The 24995-nt window shown below is 49.9% G+C and overlaps 1 protein-coding gene across 8 annotated transcripts in view; it reads left to right on the top strand.

Annotated features, from left to right (window-relative positions):
* LOC140734219 (fibroblast growth factor receptor 1-like) overlaps positions 1–24995 on the top strand; it is a 188477-nt gene that overhangs the window by 151826 nt on the left and 11656 nt on the right. For 5 of the 8 annotated variants that reach the window (XM_073057905.1, XM_073057965.1, XM_073057922.1 and 2 more), the window contains 7 exons: positions 112–302; positions 2907–3057; positions 9716–9919; positions 13834–13978; positions 20222–20343; positions 21185–21295; positions 24468–24658. In XM_073057905.1, the coding sequence (XP_072914006.1) occupies positions 112–302; positions 2907–3057; positions 9716–9919; positions 13834–13978; positions 20222–20343; positions 21185–21295; positions 24468–24658 (1115 nt within the window). Of the gene's footprint in view, positions 1–111; positions 303–2906; positions 3058–4896; positions 5042–9715; positions 9920–13832; positions 13979–20221; positions 20344–21184; positions 21296–24467; positions 24659–24995 lie in introns of all 8 variants that reach the window. The other 3 variants (XM_073057946.1, XM_073057937.1, XM_073057955.1) reach the window with 3 other exon arrangements.

Raw genomic sequence — 24995 nt, 5'->3', positions numbered from 1 at the left:
TCCCTTGCCCAGGAGCCCTGCCAAGCATCCAGTATCGAAGCAGGTCATGGTGCCATCCTGTCTCTCAATCCGTGCCCCTTCTCCTTTTTTCTCTCTCTCTCTCTCTCTCAGAACGCTCTCCTCATCGACCAATCCTACAGGCTGGCCTCCCCGCCAACAAGACGGTGACGGTGGGCAGTGACGTGGAGTTTGTCTGCAAGGTCTACAGTGACCCCCAGCCCCACATCCAGTGGCTGAAGCACGTGAGGGTGAACGGCAGCAGAATGGGCCCTGACGGATCCCCCTACGTCCAGGTGCTCAAGGTGCGTCTTTGTCTGCGGACGAGCAGGGGCCCCGGGGGGGGGGCACAGTGAATACAGATGGGTGCTCACCGTCCAACATTGAAGCAATGGGCCGATGGGCCAGTTTCCATGCTGTATGACTCTGGTGTAAAGACTACCCGGGAGTCTTCTTTGGCCTGTCGTTGGGGTACAGGAGGGGACAGACTGGCCGGAGTGCTTCATCCACTCCTCCGATCCCTGTTGGCAGGAAAGCTACAAGAGAATCGTCACATTGCTGCTTTCTCTGACACACCAAACCCTGACATTAACCCTTTAATGCGAGAGAGAGAGTTAAAGCATTCCTCTCTCAACATTAGCAGCTGCACTCACTCAGTGTTAAGGGAGCACATGGAGACTTTGGTTTTATTCCCCTTTGGGATGTCAGTGCCTTCAAGTCCCTTCCTGCTGAGAGCTGGGTGACTCGGACTTCCTCAGCACACTGAGACCTTCCTCCCCAACACCTCAACTCACCACGGCACTGGACTTCCCTTTGTACCCAAAATCACCGCCTCCCTTCTCTGTCCTGGAAGCACCGACGACTCCTTGGAGACGTCAGCCAAGGGTGTCTGCATGGAAATGGCCCAGCAGTGCGAGATGGCACCTGTAGGAGTTTGTACAAACTCCTCAGCGAGCAGACAGCCAAAGAGTGGCTCTATAGCACAAAGTTACTACAGTGCCAGCGATCTGGGTTCAATTCCCGCCACTGACTGTATTGAGGTAGTATTTTCTCCCCATTTCCCTGGATTTCCTCCAGGTGATCTGGTTTCCACCCACGTTCCAAGGGCACGTATAGACGAGTTGATTGGTCACGTGGGTGGTGCAGGCTCTTTACCCTGCTGTGTCTCTAAAATAAAATTTAAATTAAAAAGACAAGCTGCAGGTGCTGGAAATCCAAAATAAAATCTGAGGCAGTTGGAAGTATTCAGCAGGTCAGGCAGCATCCGTGAAGGGAGAACGTCGCAGGTTGATGATCTTTTGTCAGAATAGTCTTGGTCCTGTCAGTTAACTCCATTTCTCTCTCTAACTGAGCTGTGTTCTTTGTAAATGCACTGGATGTTTGCAGCCTACTTACCCGGCTGTAAAGCCTGGGTTCGGATAAAGCTGCATCAAAGGTTATTAAGTCATTAAACCTCATGAGCCTCTGTTTTGACTGCACCCAGCAGCCAGGGTCATGTGGCCAGGTTGTTCGGATGTCAGTGACGTTGCTCACCTGCTAGTTAACTTTAGATGGTCAGTCTTCCCAGTGACATTGGTGGGGAGGTGGGTGTGGTAACCAGCCCAGTCCTAGTGACCCGTGATGTCCTTCTGACAGTCCGCGACCTTGCCAGGACTGTGGCTGTGCCTTCACATGGCTTCAGCAAGCCCCACCACACTCTGGCGTGACCGTGGAATCGTAGAAAAATGTACAACACCCACGGAGGACATTCAGCCCATCCAGTTCTGTGCTGACCAAGAAGGACCGCCTCGCCCCAAACCCACTGGGTCCAGCAGCCTTGCAAGTCACAGTTCTTCAGGGACACCCCCAAACCTGTGGGAAGGTTAATGCCCCCAGTCCACTCTCAGGCACTGAGTTTTGCAGTCCCACCATGCTCAGTGAAGTCACGTGTCCCCATCTCTCCCCCAAGCGTCCACTAGTTAAGCGAATGATTCACTTCCACTAATATTGGAAGAGTTGACCCTGTACTCATCAGGTAATCTCACTAGACAAGGACAGTCATTTTCATCCTCAGAGTCTGGACTCTGCGCTGACATCGACCTGTGTCTTGGGAACAGTGGGTGATATGTCTGCACAGACACAAGCTCCCTCTGTCGTGTTTGACTGGTTGTGCCAACTTCAATGTCCTAACCATGGCTTTTTATTAAAGATCTCGGGATATCTAAGGGAGGGCACAGTAGCCAGTTGGTGAGGATACTGCCCTGGTACCCAGGGTTCTGGCAGTGAGTTTACGTCTCATCACTGGAGATAACCTAAATCCAGAGATCCAGATTTATCTGGTTCAGTGAATTCCTTTAGGACTGGAAGCCCGTAATCCTTACACAATCTGGGCAATACCATACACGGCCCAAAAAGCTGGAAGCACTTGGCAGGTCAGGTTGTACCTGTGGGGAGAGTGTGTTCATGTTACACTCAGGTAAAGGGCACCGGGAGATGAACAGGAAGGGTTGATTCTGCCCAATCAATATAGAGGAGCCCTTGGTGAGAACCCATTTTGCCCCATCCCTGATGCGCTGAAACGGTGGTGGAGTTGGACAGTTCACTCGAGCGATGACCGTTCAAGCACCAGGTGATTTACTGGGTCACCTCAGTGGCAGCCATGTTGAGTGGGAATGCCGTCGCAAAGGGAAGACCGTCTCCCAGAAGCAGACTTGACATCAGATTTCACTTGTCCCAGTCCACCATTGAGTATGTCACCCCATGACTAACCCGTGTAGACAGCCTCTCCATCATCCCCGCGAAGCAAAACGGGCAGGGAGAGCTTCCAGCACTCGCTGGTGACCCGTGAGTGGAGGGCGGCCCAGGGATGTGTTTCACTGAAGTCTCTTGTTCGCAGGTCCGATCATCGTTCTCTCATTGATTTGTTCTAGCATTCGGGGATTAATAGTTCGGATGCGGAACTGCTGACCCTGTTCAATGTGACTGAAGTTGACAGCGGAGAGTATATTTGTAAAGTTTCCAATTATATTGGTGAGGCCAATCAGTCAGCGTGGCTCACAGTAACCAGGCCAAAGTTGGAAGGTAAACCCTCAGCTAGAAACACTTCACAGAAAGGGGCTAGCGAGGGCTAACTCGTCTTGAGAGAGTTGGGTGAACTGTTCCATTCTGTAATGGTGGTATACGTCTTTGTTCTTTCCCCTTTTTCTGCTGTTCATGTGCAAACCCAATGATGATCATGGAAAAATGCCCACAATTCTGAAGGACGGCCATCTGCTCCTGCCACCTCCCTTGCTTTCCTCTGCTTTTCCAGGGTCCCCGTGCTACTGGGATCCGCTCTGTAAGAAGCTGAAGCCTTTTGAATCGCAGTCACGTCTAACATCACTGGCATGTGTTGTCTTGTGGCAGCGGTACAAGCCGGGTGGGTGGGTGAAGTGAAAAGCTGGGAAGTGATGGGTGGGAAAGGTAAAGGGCTGGAGAAGAAGGAATCTGATAGGAGAGGAGAGTGAACTATGGGAGAAAGGGAAGGAGGAGTGGTATCGGGGAGAGGAGAGGGAGGTGATAGGTAGATCAGGAGAAGAGGTAATGCAGGCCAGATTGCAGAGTTGAAGAAGTGGGGGGGGGGGGGGGGGGGGGGAGTAAATTACCGGAAGTTGGAGAAATCAGTGTTTTTTTTTATCATGCTGTGTAATACTAAAGGAAGACTTGCCTCAGACTCACTGCCTCAATGATATCAGACAACCAGCTACAACATCGCCCTAGAACTTTCCGTCTCCATTGAGCCAGCAACTGCCCTGGCATTCCCCAGTCCATGTCCTGCTTGTGTCTCTGATCAGCTAGTTAATCTGTCAGGGCCGAATCCTGACGCTACTGAGGCATTGGGGTTATGTAGCTCAGAGCATCGGGTGAGCCCCACACACCATTAAAGCACGTTGTTAAGATGATGAGAGAGGAGATGCACAGGGGTTGGTGGGTTCGATGTCGGGAGTCTGATTCCTTTGGCTGCTGAGCTGGGAGCAAAGGTTCAAGAACTGGTCACCTGAGGCTTCTCAGTGTTCTTCACTCAATGGGGTGGAACTCTGTCCCCTCGATGGATGTGAAGATCAACAATATGATTGTAGGGCTTCAGGCATCTTTGAGGGTAATGAGTATTGGAAGGGAAGAGGGATCCTGAGGTAGAAGATTAGCCTTCTGTGGTTATTGCTCACCCTCTAAATTAGGAGGGCTCTCAGAATTTTAAATTCTTCTCCCCAAACAAGCTGGTACCTCTTAAAACCAAATAAGGTGTGAGGAACTTTGGAGGTTAACCATGCCTGCAAGATTAGTGTGATGGAGGGGAGCTGCTGGCACAGAGACCCGCATCGTGGGCCTGTTTCATTCTGAGCATCGATCAGCAGTGGGTGCAGAGGTGACAACTGGCACTAATCCCAAAGGAAGCAATGAGAATGCATCTAAAAATTCCCAAGAGCTAATCCTCAGATTTCATCCAATCCATGTTTTGATGAGCTGCCCTGCTCTTTGTCTCCCCTTTTCCTTTTCTGATCTGTGTACTGTCAGCCCCCACCGCCTGTACTTCCCTCTCTCCATTCTCTGCCACCTCTCCACCTCATTCCCTGGCTCGTTCTGTGCATTGTGGGTCCATTTTCTCCATGAGGTCCATCGCTCGCATGTGGAGATGGGCATGGTCAAACAAAATGGTGGTGGGTTTAACACGTAACTGAAGACCTTTTTTGCTTCCTAGGACAGGTGTGGACTCCTGCAGTCCTGGAAGGTCACCTGTGAACCAGGTGTCACCTTAACTCAAAGCCCATGGACCTCACAAGGGGTGGGCCAATGAGACTAATAAAATGGTTTCTCTAGCTGCGTCTCTCCACAGTTCTCACCTGGTCTGCTTGTCCCGTTTGCTTCCGTTCTCTCTTCTAGACGGCTGGTGTTAATACAACGGATAAAGAAATGGAAGCTCTCTATTTACGGAATGTTACTTTTGAGGATGCAGGGCAGTATACGTGCTTGGCGGGTAATTCTATTGGGATTTCCCATCACTCTGCATGGTTGACAGTTCTTCAAGGTACATATGGCTCTTTTCTGTACTATTAACACTTCGAGCAAAAGCCTATGTTATCCACTGCTTCTAAAGCGGGAGCGGATCATTAAGAAAAAAAAATAAAACCTTTCTCCAAAAAAAATTACTCGTTTTACCATCCATTCTGTGGCCTCTGTTCCCTGGTCGTAAGCCAGCACAGCATGTCTGCTCCTTGACAAACTGAGTGCTCCCACAACTAGCACAGTGTGTGCTGCTGTTTACTCCGCAGAACAGCCGCCCCCCCCCGTGCGTTACCTTGGCTTCTATCTGGAGATTTAAAAGACCAGTGACATTTCTGGGTGGTCATCTGTGTTCTGTTAAGTCCACGGCCACTTCCTAAGTCAGCTGCGCTCCACTGAACACTGTGACATGCCCAAGGATTATTACTACAAATTGTAGGTCTTATTCTGAGTATTTGCTTTGCTCACGGTCTGCCATTTAATTTGTCGTAGTCACCTGCCTCCAATACTTTGTGAATGCGATGTGAGGGACAGGGGTGCGATGGGTCAGGGCGAAAGCTCAGTCAGATAAACCCCGAAGTCCAGCCATCTGCCATCCATGCCTCAGTGCACTGACTGACAGATGTGGAGTGAACTAATATGCAAAAGATTAGTAATATGCAAAAGTTTTGCCTTACATTGAAAGAGGATATCCATTCAGCCCATCAGATGTCTCCTGGACACCCGAGAGACTGTAGATGCTGGAATCTGGAACAAAAAAGAGACTGCGGGAGGAAAGCGGTGGGTCAGGTAGCATCTCAGGAGATAAATGGAAAGGAAAGATGTTGACTGTCCATTTCCCTCCACAGATGCTGCCTGACCTGCTGGAATTTCTCCAGCAGTTTGTTTCTTTGCTTCTGGATTCTTGTTGAACTTGTGTCACAGGCAGCTATAAGGTTAATTTCCTTCCTCCATAACTGCTGGAGGCCACAGTGAGGGTTCAGGATTCTACCAACACAGTGTTAGACCGAACTAGGCTCAGACTTGAGGGTTAGTACATGAGGATCAGAAATTCTGGGGAAATGAAGCTTGAATAGGACTCGGTAGGCATCAGCCAGTTGAAGCTGTGTAGTTCGGGAATCAGAGCCAGGGGATTGTAAAATGCCCAAGCAGTTGAAAAGTTTCAGCTGCGTCACAAAAGTTTTGACTTGCCATGGTAGGCTCCTACTTTGACAGGGCGAACTTCCAAAAGCCACATCGACTTCAGTTAGAAGTCTCAGCCCCTTGTTAGTAGCCGGTTCCCAAGATGTACACCATGGAAGTTTTCGCAGGGACCAAACTGACCACATCTGCTGCCTTCAGCACCAGTGAATGTGAGCTCCTTGCTTCAAGAAGCAGTGTGCAGACTCCAAGGCCAGCTAACTCGGCGCTCAACAGAGCCGGCAAAGGTAACTTGGCCCACGAGGAAGGTGGCTTGGTGTCCACAGCCGCCTGACTCCTGGACCAAGTTATCAAAACCGTGTCAGTTAGCTTGCCTTGAAGTGCTTGTGGTTTTTGCTGGAAAAAAAAAGTAATAAATGCATTTTCTTTAATTTGTTGTGGGTTTTATTATGCATGATCTCTGTGCAAACTGACTTGCTTCCTGCAAAGCATACCCAGTTCCCGGGCATGCCCGATTGATACCACTTCAGTCCTCTGTGCAAGTGGCAATCAATGGCACGTTGGCAAGGGCTGATAATTGGCAGCAGGGGGAAGCTGCCATGCAGGGTCCAGCATGGGCTAATCTTCCTCAATTATCAGCAGCGTCTGTCACACTTGCCGAACGTGGGCCTCTCTGGGGTTAGGGAGGGGCGGGCCTCTAACCTACAGGGTTCGCTTCACTTCCTACGTTCCAGGTCTGCTCGTTGCAACCTGAGCCGAGGGTGGGGGCAGGGGTGGGGGTGGGTATTTGCATTTTGTACCGTGTTGTATTTTGAATCTTGCATATTCTCCGTTGAGGGCAACTTTTTAAAACGTAGACTAGGAGTGTCTCACTGCAAAGGTCGACCTACGGGGTTGGACTCCTGCTTCCAGGTACCGTCTCCTATCTGTTCTCGCAGCTGAGTTAATATTCGTTTAAGGAGTAGAGATGCCACTCCCGCATCCTGGACCCTTTGGAAGTGAGCTCTGCTCCTGGGCGGAGTCCTTCGGGTGTCGCGGTGATATTGGGCCGTGCAGGGTGCTGCTCCTGCTTGTGACCCTCTGGAGGGCCAGTGCACTCTGTTCTCACTGTTACTGCCACCTCCCGTGCCCAGCGCTTGCCAGCTCTTGGAGGGAGCCCAGATGCATTTTGCCACTTGCAGGGACGGCTGTCGTTCAAAGCCTTGGCAGCAGTAACCCTACCACGGAGGCAGATAGGCACAGTGGTGACCATGTGGCCAGACTCCCAAAAGAGCTGAAGAGACGGCACCATTAATCCCCAGTAACATCAGAAGATGTCACCACGTGGGCAGAATGAAACCACACACCCCCCCCCCCCCCTTCCTTTGGAGATTGACCTCTGGTCCCTGATGTCCAACGCCCCATATTGTAGCATCGTTCTCTGCTGCTCTGCCCCATTGATTCCAATGGGGTGAACCCTGGTGACAAAGGGCAACTCATCGATGCATCTGCACAATGTGTTTAGTGTCAGCTGCTCGTAAATCTCAAAGCTTTCAAGTTTAGCAGGGACAGGGCGAGGAGGGGGACTGTAGAGCTGAGCAGGGCTTCAGTCGGGTCAAGAGGAAGGCTGAGTTAGAGGAGGAAGTGGGAGGAACTAAGCAAAATTGGTAATGGTGCGAGACGGGACAAAATGGAGGATTAGAAGCAGTGGTAGAAATACCCAGTGGGTCCAACAGCACCTGTGGAGATGGAAGCAGTTTACATTTCAGAGTGATGACTCCATCATGCAAGGATAAGTGAGAAATCAAACATACTGTAGAAAGGAAAGGTGAGGTGATGGAGAGGGTAAAGAGACTGAGAAGGTGGGGGAAGGGCAAGAAGACGTTCTGAGGGAGGGTGCTGGAGGCTGGTGGGTTCCATCTGATCTGAGTGGAAGAGGAGGTAGGGAGAGGAAGAGAGGAGAACGGAATGTAGTGGTCATTGGAGGATGCTGGGAGAAGTCAGCGGGCCGGGTAGGAGCTGTGGGCAGAGGAACAGCGAAGCCTCCCAAGGAATGGGAATGGGGCACCTCTGGGGCCAGGCAGGATGCACCTCGGTGAGGGAATCTGTGGCTTCAGCCTTCCTCAGAAAGTAACAAACCCCAGCCACTCGCATCACCTGTCCAGCAGAGTGGAGACATACCTGACGCACCCTCCTCAAGAAAGGTGACGTGCTTTGCCAAGTCTGCAGGACCAATTCCTGGAGATCTAGTCCCTTCCCTAGGCGTCTGTCACTGGCCAGCCAGTGTGTCCCTTCTCACCTGCAGGCCAGCTCACTGTTGGTCAACCACCCGGGGTCCCGCTAGGGATCCCTGCCAGCACGTCCCTTCTCACCTGCAGGCCAGCTCACTGTTGGTCAACCACCCGGGGTCCCGCTAGGGATCCCTGCCAGCGCGTCCCTTCTCACCTGCAGGCCAGCTCACTGTTGGTCAACCACCCGGGGTCCCGCTAGGGATCCCTGCCAGTCTGGCCCATCTGTGACTTCAGCTGCTCAGCAATGTGAAATGGCCCGGCAAGACAGTAAAAGCCGACACACGCAGCTCCCTAAGGGAAGATTTGGTGGGGAGGGACTGTGGGTGGTGCTGGTTTTGGGCAAGGAGCGATTGGCCTACTAGATTCCCTGCAAGAACGAGCACGTGCAAAGTCGCCTGCCATTACTGGCTTTGAGGCAGGTGAATGGAACAGTGCTTCACCTTGCCGCAGAGCCACAAGAACGTAAGAAACATGGCTGCTCAAACCTGTTCTCTCATTCAGTCCCGCCACATCTCTACCCTGCTAAATCAACCCCCGTGATTCCCTTCGTGTCTACAGGAGCAGAAAAACCAAGGTGGTTATTGCCCACTGCCATTCCCATTACTGACCCATCCCTAATTGCCCTTGGAGTGAGCCCAGCTGGCTAGGCAGTTCCTGTCCCGTACTTTCGGGAGGCGAACGCCGGGCGGGCGGGGGGGGGGGGGGTCAGGAATATTTAAATGTATTTAAGGCAGGGATAGATAGGTTCTTGATCAGCCAGGGCATCAAAGGGTATGAGGTGAAAGCAGGAGAGTGGGGATGACTGGAAGAATTGGATCAGCCCATGATTGAATGGCAGAGCAGACTCGATGGGCCAAATGGCCTACTTCTGCTCCTATATCTTATGGTCTTACAGAATAAGTTTGGCACAACTTTGTGGGCCAAAGGGCCTGTATTGTGCTGTAGGTTTTCTATGTTTCTAATAACGGTAAGTGAAAGGCAGTGGGAAGTTAAAGATCCCTTGGACTTGTCACATCACCCACCCCAATAAGACAGCGAGTCCCATGAAATGGCATGTGTAAGGGGTGACGGAGGGCGGGAGAAGATGTGAACAGCAGTAGTGGGCTGATTGTCCATTGCAGCGAGCTCCCCTTCAGTCCTGCAAGCTTGCACCTGACGCATGCTGGTCTGCTATGTGACCGTCGCTCTCCTGCATTAAAATCTTGCAGCCGCGGTTGTCTGTTCTTGGTCTCCCCCTGTGTCCCCCTCCACTAAGTGAGCTCTTCTTCCCCACACCCCCACCCCACCAGAAACGGAGGAGAAGCCTTCCACTCTGTCGTCACCGGTCTACTTGGAGATTATCATCTACTGCACCGGGGCCTTCCTCACGTCCTGCATGGTTGTGACGGCCATCGTCATCCGCATGAAGAGCACGGCCAAGAAGCCTGACTTCAACAGCCAGCTGGCCGTGCACAAACTGGCCAAGAGCATCCCCCTGCGCAGACAGGTAACAGAAAGTAAATAAAGAGTCCAAGAAATTTTTAAACCCTCCCTCCCCCTTTTCCTGCCCCCACTGAGCTGGCTTTCCAGCTGACCTGCTGCGTGGCCCCTACGGGTGGGATGGAGAGGCCTCGCCAGTTCAGCAGGCACCTCGATGGGAGGCCCAGCTTGTGGCCCCCAGGTGCTCTTTCCGGCTGGAGCTGAGGTCCCCCAAGGAACTGAGCTCAGCTGGGCCTGCATCAAGCAGGGACCAAACCTCCTGGGGCTGTGTGTGTGCCACCGGGCTTGGGCTGGGTCTCTCCCCTGCTCCTCCTGCCTCGCCGGGCATCGAGTCCGGCTTCTGATGGTGGTGGGATGGACTCGGCCGCGGTGACTCTCGTTGGTCAAGCGGCTGTGACTGGGCCTTGCTGCTGGTTGGAGTCGTGCATCAGTGAAACAGGGCCCTTTGGCCCATCCACAAGCTGCCTACAGGAGCTCGCCCCAGTTCCCTACGTCTGCGAGTAGTCCTGCAGGAGGACTCGGCAAGGGGCCAGACTAGGGAGAGGCTCGGGTTGTGGGGGTGGTACTGCTGAGCGGTGGGAAGCCTAGTGTGGAAACGCTGTCTGCTGACTCCTGAGGGTCAATCCCCGCAGAGCGGCTGTTCCAGGGTTAGGGCATCCGGTGGGCTCCTTCTGTTACTGGTGGTGAATGCAGCATTCGGTGGAGAGCAATAGGATCGCTGAGGACCACATTCCTCTGTTGGACCTCGTAGGGACAAACCTGCCCTATCCCACCATGTGCCCTCAGCCACCCGCAGGCTCTCAGTGATGAGGATCCTCGGTGAGGGGCAGGATCCTCATGGCTTGGTTGGCCCAGAGCTGACTTAGTGCTACACAATGCCAGACTGGACTAGCCCCAAGCCAAGAGGGAATGGTCTCCCATCAGCGGTGACGCACACAGCTCCCATCTGAGGTGTCAGATTTGGTCTACAGTGACAGGCCGTTTGGCCCAACCTTAATCTACTGGTTTTTTAATGCATCTCTTCCAAGCAGTGTTCCCTCTGAGGTGTTTGCCACACACACGTCTCTTGCTACTAGCACACAAAGAAATTGTGCCGTGAGGGTGGACTTTAGGACCCGGAGGAGCCAGGGAGTTCTGGAACCGCCACCCACGGCTGCTGCTGAATCTGCAGTATTTCTGTCCCGTTAACACACTAAAATTAATGGATTGATAATTCTCAAATCGCGTTTATTTCACTCTCCGCAAATTTATATTTAGTCTGACTTACTCCTGGCTCAAGATTCCCTCCATCTTCTTGCAGTGAAGGAGGCAGGAGTCCATGGCCATGTCATTCAGCTAAATCTCCACCCCGCCCGTTGTTTTTTACAAAAGTTTATTCAAACAGCAAAAGCACTGCACAATAACCAGGCCTTCATAAATGCTTTATAGTTAAAAATATAAAATGCAATTATTACTATCTACAAGCACGCTTGAGCCCAGGAAGGGCCCACCGTTCCCAGAAATTCCCCATGGTGTCCATGGATATGGTGTGCTCCTTCTTCAGGGATACGCAGGCCCAGACAAAAGCCTGGAAGAAGGGCAGGCAGTCAGCTTGGGCAGAGCCTTCTGAGCCCCATCACCCAGACCAACGTGGCCTAGCCCAGGAGTAAACCAAGACGGATTTCACCCCCTCCCACACCTCCTCAGCCCTGGTGAAGAGCTGGTGCTTTCTCTGGATAGAGGCGGTGGTCAGGGCCCAGATTCCCTCATTCTCTCCAACATCTGGGTGGAGGTCCTGCCGGAATGCACAAGCAAGTTGATAGACTTTTCCCCTCCTGTTGGGTTCTCTCCTCTCCAACTGGATTCTTCCTTCCTCATCCCTTTATCTCTTCCCCCTATCACCGCCCCTTCCCCCATTCACTCCCCCTCCCCCCAACCTGGTCTCACCTACCCCCCCCCCCCCCCCCCGTCAGCTTGAATTGCTTCCCCTGCCTCCCTCTACAGTATTCCGGCTTCTGTCCCCCTTCCTTTCCAGTTCTGAAGAAGGGTGTTGGCCTGAAACCTCAATGGTTTATTCCTTCCATAAATATTGCCCAACCTGCTGAGTTGCTCCAGCATTTTGGATATGTTGCTCAAGAGTTCCAGCTTCTGCCGAATCCCTTACGCTTTAAGACTTCTTCCCACTTCAGTGCCAAATGCCTGATCCCTCAGTCAGTGAGCCTCCCCACCTTGGTCCTTGTCCACCATCCCCAGAGAGGGCAGAGCATCCCTATCAAAGCCTTCACAAATGCCCCGGCTGTGGCTGACCTCCAGCTTGGGCTGACCCCCCCCCCCAATGGGGTTGCTGGGGCGGCATGGCCCAGAGGTCTGGGAGGGCATACTCTGCGCTGTGTCGCTGAATAAATGCCCCTGCCACACCGGGGATCTCAGTGGGTACAGATAGGGAGGGAGGGCTGATCTCGGGATTCACGGCAGCCGGGGGAGTCTGCCCACGCTCGGCCAGTCCGGAGTGTCTCAGTGGGCAGGAGAGCTGAGGGTGGCCACCTCACAAACCAGAGAGAATCTACAGGTGCCGGAAGTCAAAGTAATAACACACAAAATGCTGGAGGAACTCAGCAGGCCAGGCTTACATCTATGGAAAAGAGTAAACAGTTGACATTATGGGCCAAGACCCTCGGTGGACAGAGACAGACCTGATGAAGGGTCTCGGCCCAAAAAATTGACTATTTACTCCTTTCCATAGTTTGCTGGCTGGCCTGCTGACTTCCTCCAGCACTGTGCGTGCGTTACCTGTAGTCAGTGCCTGGTTTGCTGGGGCTGTTGAGCGGAGCATGGACACCACCACCTCCCTTTCTCTGGCACCACTCCAGAGCTTCACCTTGCCATCCAGCTGCAGCCTGCCGCGGGGAGGTGGGATTAGCACTGTGGCCCATCAACCTTCCTGACCTTGGCCTTCCCAGCGGGCGGCATGATGCAGTGTGAGCGATGATTGCCCCAGCACTGAATCGGGAAGCGATCCGGAGGAAGGAAGGGGGCTGCCAAAACCGCGGCCGGGGGTGAGGGTCCTGGCAGTAGCGTTAGGCCCCAAACACTCACAGCTAATCTGCTTTCGCCCTGACCCATCACACCCCTGTCCCTCACATCGTATTCACAAAGTATCGGAGGTGGGTGACTACGACAAATTCCCACCACTGCCTGTAAAGGAGTTCGTATGTTCTCCCTATGACTGTGTGGGTCTCCTCCAAGTGCTTCAGTTGACTCCCGCAGGCCAAAGACATACTGGTTGGCAAATTAATTGGTTATTGTAAATCGTTCCATGATTAGGCTAGGGTTAAGTTGGGCAGCACGTCTCGAAGGGCCTGTTCCACGCTGTATCTCAATAAATGTAAATAAATGTACCCTAAACATGGGCATATCTTACACTCAGTTACTGGCATAAGTCAAGTGTAAGCACCTGCATGAATATCATACATGTACACGTGCATCTCATGCATGTCATGCACACCCATCACGTGCACACGTTACATACATGCATCTCTCACGTGCATACACCTACACCCTAATTTGTGGCACAAACACACAACAAGGACAGGCTTAGTTGGAAGCCTCTGGCCCCCCCACGGATGCCGAGAAGACCCAACGATGCACGTAAGTGGACAGCCGGCAGAAGCAGTGACCCCTGGGTCTGGAATCGGAGTGTGACGCAGCGACTTTGGGAATAAGTGAAAGGGGTGGCTGCAGAGGGTTGAGATCCTCCTCACAGCTGTCCAAAGGGTAACCCTCCTGTCCCGAGGCTTTGTCCTGCACTGTTCCTTTGGAAATTAGACGGTGGGGGGAGTGGCATAGGGGCTAAAGTTCCAAGCACCTGTTCCCTGGGCGCAGTCTTGAGGTCAGAGGCCATTGCTGCAGACTCTAACCGCCATACCCTCTCACCTGCTCTCCCTACAGGTGTCCGTCGACTCCAGCTCCTCCATGCACTCAGGGGTCCTACTGGTGCGGACCACCCGCCACTCCTCCAGCGGTACTCCCATGTTGGCCGGAGTCTCGGAGTACGAGCTGCCTGAAGACCCCCGCTGGGAGTTCTCCCGGGACAAGTGAGTACCTCAGACGTTCGGTCCGCCAGCATCCAGCGAGACGGGTCAGTGTCCTTTCAAGCCCAGTCGATCAGCCAGTGTCCATCGCTGGTCAGTGTCACTGTCCTTTCAAGCGCGGACTGTCGGTCAGTGCCCAGCGAGGCTGGTCAGTCAGTGTCCTTTCAAGCCCAGTCAATCGGTCAGCGTCCATTGCTGGTCAGTGTCAGTGTCTGTCAAAGCTGGTCGGTCCATCGAGGATGGTAGTGACCGTCACAGCTGGTCAGTCGGTCATTGTCCAGCAGGGCTGATGAATGTCCCAAACCACAAGACTGGGTTGCTTGGTCAGCCTCGGCCTGCGGGGTTGGGAGCACAAGGCCCAGCCTGACTTCTGTGCGGCACAGAGCTGCAGCAGGTAGAAAAGTTTCCTCACTGCCAGAGACCTGGGTTCAGTCTGGGACTGCTCGTGTGGAGCGTGCCTGTTCTCCCTGCCACCATTTGGGTCTTTCACCAGTTTCCTCCCACTTTCGAAAGACATGGATTGGAACGTGAGTTGGCAACTGTAGATTTTTCTTAGTTTTACAGCAAAGATGTTGAGGGGCGTCTGTGAGGGAGAGTTATTTACAGGGCAACAGGGAAATAGAGAGGGCATTGTATCTATGGCAGCCAGCATGATCCCAGACAATTGAGTGGATCAAGGATAAGAAATCCTGATTTTTTTTTTACTAAAATGTGTCTTTATAGCAGTGGTTCTTAACCTTTCTTATGGCGTGGACCCCAGGTTAGGAACCCGAGCTTTTAAAGCCTTAAAACTGTAACTAAGCAAACTAAAATTTTTGTTGAAGAAGCAATTACTGTTAATCCATCAGTGAGAAAAGGTGATGATTCTGATCCTGTCAGACGTAGGCGATCCCAGCTTTTAACCCAAGATGGGACTGTGTGTGTGTCGCTGAATTAGGAGGTGGCAGGTCTGGGACGCGTTTGTAGGCAGGGAACTGGTGCACTGTTGGGGCAAACCTGGGTTTGGAGTTAGGGTAAGGCGTGAGCGTTCCCAAACTCTGTGACCAAAGGTGATGACCTCCTTCCCAAGCGCTGGCTCCTGTTTGTAATGTGAACAGTGTGGCACAGTATTGTGCCTGGGGCTGTCCTGTGTTTACCAGGGTGGGGTTACATGAAAACAGCCATGCTACGTTGACCGTGACACCTGAGGTTTGAGGAGAAACAGCTGATTTTCCTGCATAATGGGTTACGTTTCTGAGCTTCTTGTTGAGCGGCATTTGTTGGCTGCATGGTGATTGAGGCCAATGGCCTTGTTTTGGGGGTTATTGAAGAGTGCTGGCAGCCAGAGCAAGGACCACAGTAGTCAGCCGCTATCTGTCCTGCCGAAGGGTTTCAGCCCGAAACTTCGACTGTACGACTTTCCACGGATGCTGCCTGGCATGCTGAGTTCCTCCAGCATTTTGTGTGTGTTGCTCAGATTTCCAGCATCTGCAGATTCTCTCGTGTTTGCAGCTATCTTTCCACACAGCCAGCTGATAAAGAGAAATACTCAGCGTGAATGGGAAGAGAAACTGTCTCAGTACAGGGGCCTGTCTGGAAGTAATGCATTGTAGGCAGAGAGATAAATGGGGAGAATATTGGGTGCCATTCAATGTACAACACATGGGGGTGTTGTATTGGGAGGGTGTTAAATGCAGGGTGTATTAGGAGGTAGCTAAATGCAAGATTTATTGAGAGGGTGTTAAATGCAGGATGTATTGGGGGGTGTTAAATGCAGGATATAATGGGAGGCTGTTAAATACAGGATGTATCAGGGTGGTAAATGCAGCGTGTATTCGGAGGGTGTTAAATGCAGGATATAATGGGAGGCTGTTAAATACAGGATGTATCAGGGTGGTAAATGCAGCGTGTATTCGGAGGGTGTTAAATGCAGGATATAATGGGAGGCTGTTAAATACAGGATGTATCAGGAGGGTGTTAAATGCAGGGTGTATTAGGAGGTAGCTAAATGCAAGATTTATTGAGAGGGTGTTAAATGCAGGATGTATTGGGGGGTGTTAAATGCAGGATGTAATGGGGGGTGTTAAATGCAGGGTGTATTAAGAGGTAGCTAAATGCAAGATTTATTGAGAGGGTGTTAAATGCAGCATGTATTGGGGGTAGCTAAATGCAGGGTGTTTTGGGGGTAGCTAAATGCAGGGTGTTTTGGGAAGTGGTTAAATGCAGGGTGTAGTTGGAGGATGTTGGATGCAGAATTTATTGTGAGGGGTATTAAAAATTGAATGTCTTGAGCCCCCAGATGGGACTTACAGACTGAATTGGCATTGAGTGAGTGTGCTAAACCTTTTTTCCTCCATCAACTGTGGTTCAGAACCATCCATCTCCTGAGTTAAATCATCCAACTGCCTCCGAACATCCACTGCCTGATTATTCCAAATACTTGGAGCTCTTTGCACGACAAAACTTACTGCTGTTTACTTTTCACGTACCAAAATTCAGCTGATAAAATCCAGCACAAACAGCTGCTTCATGCATGTGACATTCCGTGCATCATTCTTCTTGGCTGCCTGCTCTGCTGCACACCACAGTTTGTGCTTCTCGAGAGTTCTTTCAGTGCCCACAGACCGCCCTGCTTCACACCACCAGGGGCTCAAAGGTGAGGCAGTGGCAGATATTTATTCAGGTTGTACCTAATGCCCAGCAGAGACTTATCCCAATTTGAAAGAGAAGTCCCAGGCATAAAATAACTATCCTTGCTTAACAAGGGAGGGGCGGGGCTCAAGAAAAATGCTAAATCAAAAATGAAAGATTACAGATTTAGAAAGGATTGGTGGTAGACCAGAGGGCTGAGAATTTCTCAGGAGCCAGCAGGGTGTGGCTAGAGGGCTAAGACATAAATTGATGGTGCAAGAAAACTGACACAGATAGATAAAAATAGAAAGTGGGTAGCTGGGGTTGGTGTGGGAGTCCTGGTTGGTGAGACAGGAAAACTAATAAAAGGAAATGTCTGGTAATTCAGTACCTAATGGAGAAGGCTGCCAGTATCTCAAAAATAGCAGATAGGCTGGTTTCAAGTAGTTGGGAAGGACTTGTTTACAGTCTAACACAAGGAATTGGAATAACTAAAGGGATTGCTGGCACCCAAGGGTTTCGAAGGAAGTGGTTGCATCTGTAATAGAACTGTTAGATGAAATTCTGCAGAATTTAGTAACTCCTGTGGGGGAATAACAGATGAGAAAACCACAGTTGTGACCTCCTGTCCAAGCAGGACTGGAGACCAAAAGCAGCTAACTATAGGCCTGTTAAACTTGGCGTCTATTGATGGCAAGTTACTGGAGTCTATAATCAAGGATGAAGTATAGTCATTAGAAAAGGGTACCTTGGTAGCATAGTGTTCAGCGCAGCGCTGTTACAGCTCAGGGCGTTCCAGAGTTCAGAGTTCACTTCCGGCACCATCTGTACGTTCTCCCTGTGGAATGGATGGGTTTCTTCCCCGGTACTCTGGTTTCCTCCCGCAGTCCAAAGACACATCGGTTGGTAGGTTAGTTGGTCATTGCAAATTGTGCCGTGATTAGGTTAGGGTTAATTGGGTTTGTCGGGGGATTGCTGGGGCGGCATGGAACGTAGGGCCAAAGGGCCTTCTCTGCACTGTATAGCTAAATAAAAATAAAAGCTGAATGCAGTCAGATCAGTGTGGTTTTATACCAGCTAAATCTTCCTTCATTGACATATCTGCAGAAGTTCTACACAAATACAAATTGAACTGATGGAGAGAACCCATAGGTAACTTCACAAACGAGAAAATCTGCAGATGCTGGAAATGCTGGAGGAAGTCAGCAGGCCAGGCAATCTCCACGGAAAAGAGTAAACGGTCAACGTTTTGGGCTGAGATCCTTCATCAGGACTCATGAAGGGTCTTGGCCTGAAACGTCGACTGTTTGCTCTTCTCCATAGTTGCTGCCTGGCCTGCTGACTTCCTCCAGCATTTTGTAAGTGTTACCATAGTTAAATTGTAGTTGGTTTTCCAGAACTCTTGACAAGGTGCCTCATAAAAGGTTGATCGAGGAGATTATAGCAGCAAGGCGCTGTGGGAATGTGTTGCCATTTGAAGTTGGATACAGAGAGCCATTATAAATATGTTGTTTTCAGACTGGAAAGATGTAATTAGTAGATCAGTTCCTGGCCCTCGGTGATTTGCTATTTACATTAATGATGTGGGCGAGAGGGTAGAGTTTAATATGTCCAAGTTTGCCAATGACATAGAACTTGTGGGAGGGCATGTAGCAATGAGGATATTTGGACTCCACAACAGGATATAAATAGATTGAGTTGAGTGGGTGACAACTTGGCAAACAGATTTTAATGTAGGAAAATGTGAGGTCAGGCGTTTCAGAAGATAGACTATTATATAAAAGGAGGTACATTGCAAACAAGTGTACAGAGGGTCTCGCTGTTCCTGTACAAATAAATGACCAATGCAGCAAGTGGTTACAAAGGCAAACGGCATGTTGGTCTTTATTTGCAAGAGGGTTGGAGTTTAGAAATACTGTTGTTGCAATTTTAGAGGGTGTAAAGCAGAAGTTAGCCGGAGGTTCTGAGTAATTAGGGTAAATGACATGTTAGTTTTTCTTGGATTGGGTTTACGTACAGGGGAGGTTGGGTTCCAGCTGTACAGGGTGTTGGTGAGGTCACACCCGGAGTATTGTGCACAGTTTTGGTCCCATTATCTGAAAAACGACACACTGGTCCAAAAGAGATAAGACTCGGCTAATATGTGGGTTGAGAACATTGTCACAAACAACAAAGGAAGTTGGATCTGTACTCCTTGCAGCTAAGGAGAACGAGGGGTGATGTTATTGAAACATGTTTATATCCTGGTGGAAGTCATGACAACATAAGAAATAGGAACAGGAGTCCATTGAGCCTGCTCTGCCATTCAATAAGATTAAGACTGGTCTGGCCTTAGACTCATTTCCACCTTTTCCCCGAGGGGAATTAACCCTTAATTCCCTTAATATGCAAAATCTATCCAACCTTGTCTTAAATATATTTTCTGAGTTAGCCTCCACTGTTTCATTAGGCAGAGAATTCCACAGATTCACCACTCTCTGGGAAAAGCAGCTCCTCCTCACCTCCATCCTAAATCTACACCTCCAAAACTTAAGGCTATATCCCCTAGTTCTAGTCTCACCTATCAAAGAAATACAACTTTCCTGCCTCTATTTTATCTATCCCTTTCATAATTTTATATGTTTCTATAAGATCTCCTCTCATTCTTCTGAATTCTGGCGAGTCCAGTCCCAGGCGACTCAATCTCTCCTCAAAGTCTAACTCCTTCATCTCTGGAATAAACCTGGTGAACCTTCTCTGCACTGCCTCCAAAGCCAGTAATGTCCTTCCGCAAGTGAGGAGACCAGAACTGCACGCGGTTAGTTGAGAGAGTCTTGCAGAAGGGAACGTAGTAGTAAGGAAGGAGCAGTTAGTTAAGACTGAGAGGCACAGAAATTCTTATCATGGGTGGGGAGGGGGTTGAATTTCCAGAATTTCCTAACCCAGAAGGTGTAGAGGCCAGATCAGTGAGGGTGTTATTTTCAAAGATCATGGAATGCTTGTCTTTGGGGAGCTGGAACACTGGGGCGAGTCAGCCGTCATCATAGGCAATGAAGACTTGAAAGACCAAGTGGCCTACTCCTGTTTTCCTTCGCTCTTCCTCTCTGTGGTCGGTTGGAAATTGGGCCAGTGTTGAATGCTGCACTGGCTTCCTACGAGATGAGCAAACGCAGCCCAGAGGGAGAAGTAGTCAAGTGGGTATGACGGTAAAGAAGAAAATTGTTCATAAAGTGAAAAATATTTGGATTACGCTACAGTGTAGAACATCTTGAGCAGGGGTTCCCAACCTCTCTCATGAACCTATACCATTAAGCACGGAGTCCGTAGACCCAGGTTGGGAACTCCTGATCCAAAGGGAGCTGGGAGACCGAAGTCTGAGAGCCTTTTATCATTAATTTCACATCTCCATGTGATGTTTCGGTGAAAAGTTTCTTGGACGTCAGCAGTGTCCCCGATTCCAAATCCAGTGATGTGGAGCGTCCTATTCCCCTGAGTGCGTGACCTGCTACAGGAGCCCGCTGTGACCAGCTGCTCCTCTGCAGTCCTCCCTGCCTGACGCTGTGGTGTGGGATGGGTGGATAAACGTGGCATTGGTTACTCAGCAGAGCTCATCTGCAGACACTTCAGCCTCTGTGTGTTCTTGCATATCACCCCCAGGCTGACCTTGGGAAAACCCCTCGGCGAAGGCTGCTTCGGGCAGGTGGTGATGGGAGAAACCGTTGGCATCGACAAGGAGAAGCCCAGCAAACCGGTCACTGTAGCCGTCAAAATGTTGAAAGGTGAGTGCCAGCCCATCCCAGACATCTCTGCTCTCAGAGAACCACTGACTGCCACTCAGTAACAGTGCCCATGGAGGTGGCAGATTGTCATTCAAAGCAAATTTATCACCAGGGTATGTCTTTGTTACCATAAACTACCTTGAGATTCAGTTTCTTGCAGGAAAGTACAGGCAAAAAGAAATACAATGGAATTTTATGAATAATTATAGAAATGAGCTAAGGCTGGCAACCAGGGCGCAAACGGTGATGAACAGTACAAGTACCAGCAGCACAGTGGCGTAGCGGCTGACTTACGATTTACAGCACCCGTGATCAGGGTTCAGTCCCGTTGCCTGTCTGTAAGGAGTTTGCACGTTCTCCCCATGGTTGCCCGGGTTTCCTCCCACATTCCAAAGGTTTACGAGTTAGTAAGGGTTAGTAAGTTGCGAGCATGGTACATCAGTGCCAGAAATGTGGTAACATTTGATGGCTTTCCACTGCACGTCCTCGGACTGAGTTGCTGATCGATACAGCAACGCATTTCACCCTAAGTGCTGATGTATGTGGGAAACTCGTTCAGAGGGCGTTTAGGGTTGGGAGGTGAATGCCAGCCTTGCCAGTGACATCCGCATCGCGTAAAAATATGTTAAAACGGAGCAAGGAGAATGTTGGAGGTGATTGGTGGCCCTTCATCGTGTAGGATGTCAGGTGGGGAATAGTGGGAACTCTGCCCTGCTCCCTGTCACTGCTGGGTTTGCCCTGTGCCAGGTTGAGTGGGCATCAATCTGTCTGCCCCCCGAGTCATTTCCCTGGAGCTTCTGGCCGACGGACTCATCCTCTTCCCGCTTCTCTCTTTGTACAGCCGACGCCACGGAGAAGGACCTTTCGGACCTCATTTCGGAGATGGAGATGATGAAGATGATTGGCAAACACAAGAACATCATTAACCTACTGGGAGCCTGCACTCAGGACGGTGTGTACCAAGCGACAATCCAGTGCGATGACTACACCGTCACCGCCCCAGCTAAACCACTCCTGTATGCTTCAGGGTTTTTGTGCCACAATCCCATTAACCTGCTTCCTGGATGACAGCTCCTCAGGACCCTCCCATTTTGTTTTCTCTCACTCTGTAATCCTTTCTGTGCAACTGTGGGACACAGGAAAGGGTTGCCTATGCTGGGACTACTTGCATAGAAATGGCATCCTCTTCTCTCACTTGCCCCACTACCGCCACACCGTGGCTGCAGGGAGCACTACAGCTACTCATCCAGGTAACTGTGACAGCCCCTCCCTAACCCACCAACTCTACAGCCCAGTAGGTCGAGGGCAGCAGCTGCAAGGGTCGACCCCCACCTGCAGGCTCCTGCCCTTCCCGTCAGACTCGGATACCGGGAAGTACATTCCTGGGTGTTTATCGTCACTGGGTCTGATTCCTGGAACACCAACCCTACGTGGTGCTGGGTGCACTGTGCTTTCTCCAGACAGACTGCAGCAGAACAAGAACGGGCTTGAATCTGCTGTTTGCTAGACCTTGTCTGTGCAGGTTATCTAGTCTATCACACGAGATATCTCAAGCTCATTTTGGGATATTTTATGTTGGGCCTTTAAGAAAGTAAAACATCACGAACCACTTTGCAGGAGCTTATCAAACCAAGCTGAGTGAACCACATAGCATTAGTTCAGGTGAGTTTTAACATGGTCATGAACTGGGCTTTTCAGGTGCATCTTGGAGCAGGAAGTGAGTGGGGTTCAGGTTGGGCTCAGGCTGCAGTGACAAAGTGGAAAAATATCGTGTGGTAAGGAGCCAGAGCTGGAGAAACACTGTGGACTGCAGAGCTGTCGAGCTAGTGGAACAAGGATAGGGAGAGCTGAGACCAGGGCCTCAACAGCTGAGGTGAGGGAAGGGCACGTTCCGAGGTGCGCGGGGGGGGTGGAGTTTGGGACAGAGAGCATCTAAGACCAGCGGGCTGCCCACTTGGCTCTGAGGCAGTAGGTTGTGGGTTCGAGTCCCTCCTCAGACATGAACATAAAGGTCAGAGGGCATTGGCAATACTGAGAGGTTGGACAAACTTGGGTTGTTTTCTCTGGAGCGGAGGAGGCTGACGGGAGATCTCTATCAAAAATAGATTATAAGATAATGAGAGGCATAGATTAGACAGGGAGACAGTATCTTTTTCCAAGGCTTGAAGTGTCTAATAAGGTGAGAGGGTTAATTTTAAGGAGATGTGAGGGGCAGGTTTTTTGCAGAGAGTGGTGGGTGTCTGGAATGCACTGCCTGGGGTGGTGGTGGAGGCAGATAAATTAGGGACTTTTAAGAGACATTTAGATAAGCACATCAGTGTGAGGAAATTGAAGGGATATGGGCAAGAGGTGAATCTTTTTTTCCAGTCCTGATGAAGGGCCTCGGCCTGATGCTGCCTGGCCTGCTGACTTCCTCCAGCATTTTGTGTGTGTTGAAGGGATTAATTTAGTTGGCCTTTTGATTACTAATTTATTTGGTTCGGTACAGCATTGTGGGCTGAAGGACCTGTTCCTGTAGGTAGGTGACCAAAACTGCACACAGTCCTCCCAAGTTAGGCCTCATCAATGTCTTATACAACTTCAACATAACATCCCATCTCCTGTAACCCATATATTGGTTTATGAAGGCCAATGTGCCAAAAGCTTTCTTTACCACCCTATCTACATGTGACGCCACTTTCAATGAACTGTAGACCTGTATTCCTGGATCCCTTTGTTCTACCGCTGTCCTCAGTGCCCTGTCGTTCAGTGTGTAAAACCTACCCTGGTTGGTCCTACCAAACTGCAAAAACCTCGCAACTGTCTGCACTAAATTGCACCTGCCAATTGGAGGCTTACGCGCAGTATTGGTTTCTCTAGTTAGCAAAGGATGTTAATGTGTCGAAAGCCTTTCAAGGAAGATTTCCCAGATTAGTACCACAAACTGACAGACTTTCCTTTGGGAAAGATAGGAAAGGGTGGAAGGAATCTGGAGTTTAGAAAAATGGTAAAGGCTTGCTTGAAACATGTTCCTGAGAGAACCGGACATTAGATGTTAGCATGATGCTCTCTCTTGAGGGAGAATCTAGAACAGTGGTTCCCAACCTTTTTTTGGCCATGCCCCACCTAATCACCTCTAAAATCCTGTTGCCCCCTGTGGTGATATATAATTCTTATTATTCAAAAAGTGAACTCCTATTCACCTGGAGGAAGCCTAAAAGACCATTAACTTGGTTTAAACAAGCTTCCAAAGAACATGGTATTCATGAAAGAGAAAAATAAAAGAACCAAAGGACTGTTAAAGTTCTGAGGAAGAAATTACTAAGAAATTGTAAAAAAAAAAAGAACATTAAGTGATATTAAAATAATAATAATAAATAAATAAATAAAACAATGCCGATTCGTTTCTACAGCACACAAAGACAGATACGCCGTTTAAAAGAGATGACGCAATGTACACACCTTCACACCACCAAGAACCGAAAGCTACTGCAAAAAGCAGCATTGGCACGACCTCATACGAGTTTCTTACGCGTTTGGACTTGTTCATTCATTCCTTCCTACATCAGTCAATTCATTAATTTAATTATGAAAGCCATTTGATGGTTGTAATGATGGTGATACACTATATATACAGTACATACGCAATTACACATGTACATACACACAAGTATTTTTATGTATGCATACTGTATATACACATATGTATTAACTCGCACACACACTCATACTCACACAGACTTACTAGGAAAAATTCACTGTTAATAACTCATTCTCAAATTGCCCCCCTTAAAAATCAAATTACCCACCTGTGGGGCATACGCCCCACATTGGGAACCACTGATCTAGAAGTAGGGTCACTTTAAAAATAAATATTGCTCTTTTAAAACTGAGATGGGGCAAAAGAAATTTCTCTGGGTGTCTTGGGGCTTTGGAATGCTTTTGCACAGGGTCCAAATATGCCAAATGGCCTAATCCTGAGGAGAATTTTTTGGGCAAGGAGTTGCCTGGTTGGGCATGTATGCCAAGTTGAGGTTACGGTCGGATCAACCTCAGTCTTACTAAATGTCAAAGCAGACCAGTGGCTGAGTGCCTACTCCTGCTCCCAGTTGGCGTGTGTGTTTGACCTCGATGTTTCTCTGCAGGTCCGCTCTACGTTATTGTCGAGTTTGCTTCCAAGGGGAACCTGCGTGAGTACCTGCGAGCCCGACGTCCGCCTGGTATGGAGTACTGTTATAACCCTTCCCACGTGCCTGTAGAGCAGCTCTCCTTCAAGGACCTGGTGTCCTGTGCTTATCAGGTGGCCAGGGGTATGGAATACCTGGCCTCGAAAAAGGTACGAGCTCCTGCTGTAAGTTTAACGTCAGCTTTGCTAAACTCTGCAACAAAGATAAAGTAGAATACTTTAAAGGTAAAGAGGAATTGGCAGGTGCATTTGTTTTATTCTTGTCGCAAGTACCGAGGTACAGCAATGAGCTTGTCTCGCATTCAGATTGGATCATTACACATTGAGGGAGAACAATAACAAAGCAGAATAAAGTATCAGAGCTACTGAAAAAGTGCAAGATCATAATGAGGTAGATCGTGAGGCTTGTCTTATACAAGAAGTCAGTTCATGAGTCTGATAACAGTGGGATAGATGTGCACATATTAGAATATTTTCAACAGACACA

The sequence above is a fragment of the Hemitrygon akajei genome, chromosome 1, assembly GCF_048418815.1.
Source record: "Hemitrygon akajei chromosome 1, sHemAka1.3, whole genome shotgun sequence".
NCBI lineage: Eukaryota > Metazoa > Chordata > Chondrichthyes > Myliobatiformes > Dasyatidae > Hemitrygon > Hemitrygon akajei.
The sequence above is the reverse complement of the archived record's forward strand: the minus strand, read 5'-3'. Positions and strand labels throughout refer to the sequence as shown.